The sequence below is a fragment of the Nestor notabilis genome, unplaced genomic scaffold, assembly GCF_000696875.1.
Source record: "Nestor notabilis isolate BGI_N333 unplaced genomic scaffold, ASM69687v1 scaffold15056, whole genome shotgun sequence".
NCBI classification, from domain to species: domain Eukaryota; kingdom Metazoa; phylum Chordata; class Aves; order Psittaciformes; family Psittacidae; genus Nestor; species Nestor notabilis.
In genome coordinates this window covers 38,330-44,581 of record NW_009934390.1, presented here as the reverse complement: position 1 = coordinate 44,581, position 6,252 = coordinate 38,330, and the positions used below count along the sequence as shown (strand labels likewise).

At 35.7% G+C, this 6,252-nt stretch overlaps 1 protein-coding gene across 1 annotated transcript in view; it reads left to right on the top strand.

Moving 5' to 3' along the window:
- TDRD9 (tudor domain containing 9) overlaps nucleotides 1-6,252 on the top strand; it is a gene marked incomplete at its 5' end in the record, with an annotated part of 34,871 nt that overhangs the window by 3,241 nt on the left and 25,378 nt on the right. The window contains 9 exons of the mRNA XM_010017325.1: nucleotides 1,133-1,187; nucleotides 1,338-1,422; nucleotides 2,089-2,146; nucleotides 2,750-2,854; nucleotides 3,817-3,914; nucleotides 4,249-4,380; nucleotides 5,075-5,237; nucleotides 5,321-5,384; nucleotides 5,926-5,989. Coding sequence (XP_010015627.1) covers nucleotides 1,133-1,187; nucleotides 1,338-1,422; nucleotides 2,089-2,146; nucleotides 2,750-2,854; nucleotides 3,817-3,914; nucleotides 4,249-4,380; nucleotides 5,075-5,237; nucleotides 5,321-5,384; nucleotides 5,926-5,989 — 824 coding nt within the window. The remainder of the gene's footprint in view (nucleotides 1-1,132; nucleotides 1,188-1,337; nucleotides 1,423-2,088; nucleotides 2,147-2,749; nucleotides 2,855-3,816; nucleotides 3,915-4,248; nucleotides 4,381-5,074; nucleotides 5,238-5,320; nucleotides 5,385-5,925; nucleotides 5,990-6,252) is intronic.

Below are 6,252 nucleotides of genomic sequence, written 5' to 3'. Positions count from 1 at the left end.
ATTATTTATTCCTCCACCCCCCAGCTCACCTGTTCTCCCCCTAACCCAGGCTTCCTTTATCGCTCTTACCTATAGCCACTTCCCCTCGTTTTCCAGTTTCAGTCTTTCTGACTCCAGTAGTTGACTAAATCTCCATGTTCTCCTGCAGTTTCTTTTGCCAGCCCTTGTATAACAACCACGTTCATTTGTTGAATCTGTTTCTCCTTTTCTTGCTCCAGTTTCTTGCTTTCTGGCCTCTTTTCCTTGCTTACCTTAGCTCAGTCATGATTTCCAGCCCATCGCATATCTTTCTTTCTTCTCATTTCTGATTTAATTTATTCTCCTCTTATATTCCCTGAAAATGTTTCTCTTCCTCCATGTGCATTTGTCTTCCCTCCTTCTCACTTCTGAAGTCAAGTAACAGTCATCTAAAGAGTGCAAGAATTTGCATATCCAGGTGCTCAAACTGCATTTAGCCTCTGAAAACTGCAGATATCCTGTATGTCAGTTACAGAATAATTTCGTTTTTTAATATCCAACTGGGGAACCCCAGTTTAGACAGATTTTTTGTAAATGAGGGGTTTAGAATTAAATCTCAATAAGAAGTAAACTAGGCTTCTCAGAAAGGTTGATGCCTGTGGAGGTATTCAGGAAGACAGCAAAAATCCCTTAGGTAGACATGAAATCAATGCCGCAGAGAATGGGCACTGGCAGAAATAGCTTTTTGTTGTTGTTTTTGTGTTGGTTTTGTTGTTGTTGTTTTTTATTCTCCTCCCACTCCTGGAAGCAGCTTGTCTTGTCTGAAATACCTGAGTTTATCCTAAAGCAGACATTCAACATGTGGTGAGTCTTGTCAGTTGTAAGGAACTGAAATGAGCTAATAATGAGACACTGGCAGATGGCCTTTATAGCTGATAGAGCCACTTGACTTTAAGTGTAAAATTAATGCAAAATGACTCTTGAAAAATTGACTCACAGTGTTTCAGTGACTTGTTATTACATTTACTGTTTAACTCGTCTGCTGCTTTATTATATGGTGAAAAGGAGGTTGTAATGAAAGTCAGTTAAGAATTTAATTAGACATGAGAATTGGGTTTTAGAACTGTTAGTGATCACTAAAAGGAAAATAAACTCTTGATTACTTTTTCCCTAGGTTTGTGTGAAATAAGATACATGCACTCGTGTCTCTCAAGTAAGTTCAACAAAAGGTAAGTTGGACCACACTTGTTTGAGTTCATTTGAGCTGGAACATGAATCCTTCAGCTGTGTGAGTTCTAAGTATGTAACATGATTTAGCACAGAGGTGTAATTATTATAATCTTGCATCAGTAAATATTTCACTCATATATTTTCTTCAGGTGGCAGGTGTACCCACTTCACTCACGTGGGACATTAGAGGAACAAAATAATGCATTTTTGGCTACAGTTCCTGGCTACAGAAAAGTAAATATTGTTGAATCATTACTTTTTAAGTGTGTGAAACCTTTTGCTGGATTAATAGCAAGTAATAATGTATATAAGCTAACATTAGCTGTGCCAACTGAAACTACTGTGTGAGGTCAAAGCAGTTTTGTTTTTTGAAGATGTAAACTAATTGCTTTTCTTACCAAGCTGTTACTTTACTGATATTTAGACCTGAAGAGAATAGGAAACTATCCTTAAATTGTTGTGTGACACTGGTTTTACCCTTAAACAAGCAAGTTTGTGCTTGTCAATTCTTGCACCTGTATGGTAGCAGCATGCTGCTGGTGGTGCTGCATAGCAAAGTAGTCCCCAAGCATAAGGGTCTCCTGCCAGCTTTGTAGCCTGCATAATGGCTAATGTCTTGGCTTTCTTTATCCCTGATGTTTTGTTATGACAAAAGCATAAGGAAATATTTCCATTCTTTATGTATGCTATACTACTTCATTATGCTTCTCTGATCTTGGGACAAGAAAATACAAGTTTTCTTGTGTTGTATTGCCTTTTTTTTTCTCTTAATATGCAGAGCAGAAATACTGCATTGTCATATTTATATTTCTTCATAGCAAGTTGGATTTTTCATGTAGAAATATTAATGTAATTTTTTCTTCATGCATTCATTGCTCATTTTTTTGCTTCAAAACTCAGATTATTCTGTGTACAAACATAGCTGAGAGCTCTGTAACAGTTCCTGATGTTAAGTATGGTAAGTCATTTACATCTTGTAATTGTGTATGTACTGTATTTATAGTGTTTTCCTTACTTGCAGTAGCCTAAATCTCCACAACAGTTTACCGTTTCACAAAGCACTGCTGTTGGAGTTTAACTTTGACAGTTGTTGAATTCTTTCTTTCACAACAAAGAACAGTTTTAAATGTGAATATATGATCAAATAGTAGAGCTACCAAGTCGGGTGCTGGTTTTAATCGTTACTGGAGGAGAGAAAAAACTAAATGTAAATGCAGTAACAAGCAGAATCAGACCCATGTCACGAGTACCTTAAGTTGGGGGTTTTTTTATTCACATTCTAGCTATATTTTGAAATAACTGCATCAGATGAAGCAAATTCTGATATAGAATAGATTGCCTTTTGATGTTGTCATCTGCACTAACTGTTTGTTGTATTTATATTAAAGTCTATTTGCAGTTCTGTCAGTATTCAGAGTGTTCTGGGTCTGGTTTGTCTCTTTACTGGTTTTCAAATAACTGAAAGTTTCCTTTTCTGATAACACAAAATCAACCAGTATTTTTTTCCCCTGCCATGTGGATAAATTGTTTCATAATAATACTAGATTTTTCTTAATTGCAGTGATAGATTTCTGCTTAACTAGAACTTTGGTTTGTGATGAGGAAACTAATTACCAGAGTTTGAGACTTTGCTGGGCATCTAAAACAAATTGTAATCAAAGAAAAGGTAAGGTGACAGTAGGTAATAGAAAGGAATTTTAAAAGCTATCGTTCATAGAGAATTCTACGTTGCTTTTCATTTAATTAACAGTAAAAGCATGGATTATTTTTGCCTTGAATAATTTATACAAAACCATAATTCCTTACCATGTCAAGTAAGGTAATGTGATTAAACAGCTATGCCTGAATGTTTTATTTTGATCAAGTATTTTTCCATAGGAATTTTTTGTATTTTATTGAAGAATACTAAAATTCATGGACCTGAGAATTTATGAGGATTCTCTGTTATGTAATAGTATTTTTATCATGGGCCATTTTCTTAAAAGGGGGAGCTAAGTACTGCTAGGTATTTACTACTTTGAGTTCCAGCAGTAAAGAAACTTTCATGTCTTTATCACTCTTAAATTAGTTGAAATAACCACAGCAGTGTGCAGACCAGTGTATGTAGCACAAGCTTAAATAAGATTTCATATCGGCTCTTCTAGTAAGACTGTACTCTTAAATATCAAAATCTTTTCAGATTAAAGGAGTACTAAATAAATTATAACAGTAGTATCTTTAGGTGTAAAAATATCCTCATTTTTAAATGAGGTGCCACCAAAGCTGCTCTATCACTTCTCAACTGGACAGGGGAAAGAAATTGTAATGAAAAGCTCACTGGTTGAGACAAGGATAAGGAGATTACACAGCAGTTGCCATCATGGGCGAAACAGACTTGGGGAAATTAATGTCATTTATTACTGAACAAATCAAAGTAGGGTAATGAGAAATAAAACCAAATCTTAAAACCCCTTCCCCCCCCCCACCTCTCCCTTCTTCCCAGGCTCAGTTTCACTCCTGATTTCCCTACCTCCATCCCCACAGTGGCACAGGGGGACTGGGAATGAGGGCTGCAGTCAGTTCATCATGTTTCTCTGCTGCCTGAAACTTGGGCAGTTTACAGATTGCGATTTGTTCTTTTACGTGAAGGTCGTGCTGGACGTGTTTCCAGAGGGTATTGTTACAGGCTTGTACGCAAGAACTTCTGGACAGACTTTATTCCAGAGCAGTCAGTACCTGAGATACTGGTAAGACTTTTGGGAAACATCAAGATATTTTTTAATGGCTTTTTTTGGTGGGTTTTTTTGGTTTGTTTTGGTTTTTTTTTTTTTTTTTTTAAAGTTGATAATTGACGAAGACCACTCCACATAGCTTCCTTTGTAGAAGGAGATACATTACAGCAGTAAAATGACTGTGGATTAGAAATAAGTAATCTGTTCAAAAGAAAAATATCCTTACTAACAGATTTTTTTTTTTTTTTTTTTTTTTTACTGGATTGTGAACTTGAACTTATTTTTCATAGAAAACACATTGTCACACTTCTAACGGGGGAAAGTAACAATAATGTTGTCCTTCCTTCAGCGTTGTCCATTGGGAGCTACAGTCTTAAAAATAAAAAAGCTTGATATGGGGGGACCAAAAGCCTTGCTGGCAACAGCTCTTTCTCCACCTAGTGTAGGTGACATTGAGCATACCATACTTCAGCTGAAAGAGGTAGGCATTCTTTTAATGTTGTTAAAATTGAGGTAATAAAAGTGTACTGTAGAAGAGTTTTTCTTGGTATGTGAGGTAGTAGTAGCCGTAATTGTAACCTGAAATAGGATCTGTGTCTAAAGAATTTTTTCTCACATTTGGCTGTTTGATTACTGTACTTTTCAGCATAATTTCTGCAGTTAGTTCATTGAAACAGGATTATAATTTCATCAGGGAGTTACGTTGCTGTTTGTGAATTAGCATCTGTGGTGAGAAAGAATAGGAAAAAAAGTAAGAGAACTTGATCTCTGTAAGTGAAACTGTTTATTAATGAAGTAGCAAAATTGTACTCTTACACCTTACAAGGTATAGGAGTCAGCCTGAAGATCACCTTCTGGCCTGTGCCTGACTTCTGTGTGAGTTGATGATTCTGCTTTTCAGTTACAAAGTTGTTACGGGGTAGAACATTCATTGAACTTTTTCTTTTCCAAAGTGCATAAAAATTATATTTGTATTTTTTGTAGGCTTGCTTTTATATCCAGGATATGTAGTAGAAATTTTGGTTTAAAAATGTTAGGCTTTTAAAATTAAGAATTTCAACGTAATTACAGTTTTGATACTGATTGATGTTGCTTGCTTCTTGTCTTTTCTTACAAACTGATCTTAGACTTGCTTCATCAGCTTTTTACAAGTGAATAAATTTTAATTTCTCTAGCTGGGAGCACTTACAAATTGTGTGCAAACGGAAGAAAATCCACATGATGGTGAGCTGACTTTCTTAGGAAGGGTATTGGCACAGTTGCCAGTGGATCTGCATCTTGGAAAACTAATAGTCCTTGGGCATGCCTTCGGGTGCTTAGAAGAATGCCTTATTATAGGTAACTGAAACAAGAATATGTGAGAACATTTCTCTAAAAACAAGCGATTTGCAGGTTTTCACTTTGATTTGTTTTTGTTGTAGCTGCAGCACTCTCTTTGCGGAACTTTTTTACGTCACCTTTACAACAGCACATTGATGGATACAGGTATTACCCTTGATGTTTTACAATTTCCTGACTACATTTGGGGGCAGAGGCTGAAGTTGACCATTAAATATAATTTTTCATGTCATAAGTCTAATTTTCTATCAAAAGTGCCAGCAGTGTAAAAAGAAGCTTTCCCAAGCAGCTGAGATACTGAACTCTCATTTCTCTGTGAACTAATCAGTATTGTAGAGCTAACTCATTCTTTTCTGAGTACAAGACCTGATTTTTGAGCTTTTCCTTTCTGATGCGAGTATGTGACGGTGTCTATTAAAATGGAGGGAGGGGTTAAATAACAAGGATTTTCTTTTTTCTTTCCTTTTTTTTTGTTTTTTTGTTTTTTGTTTTGTTTAATAAAGTGTCCTGTCCACACAGTTTACTTTCAGAAAGCAGATGCGAATAAGGACAAGTAATTACAATAAATGTATTGACCCTGTTTATTGAAGTCCTGGAAGTTGTTACTAGGTTTGGCATTCTGAGCTGTATAATGCATTCAATATTTGAAAAAAACATTGTTGATGATTCTTTTTGTTTGTATTGCCAGAAACAAACTGGTTTTTGCGGGGAATAGTAAGAGTGACTGCATTGCAATTGTGAATGCATTTAAGGTAAGTCTTTTTTTCTGGCTTATCTTCTAATGAACTCTGATAGACAAAACCAGGACTTCTTGCCTTTATAGGATCAGTGCAGTATTTGTGCTTTGAAGCTGTTAAAAACTTCACATTACTCCTAGCTTAGTGATACTTTTTGAAGGCTGTGTCCTACTATATAACAGTACTAGTTCAGATTTATCTCTTATTATAATAACCAAAATAAAATGCCAGAGACATGGTGATATTGGTAGCTCCTTTTTAACCAAGGATAGTTTGCA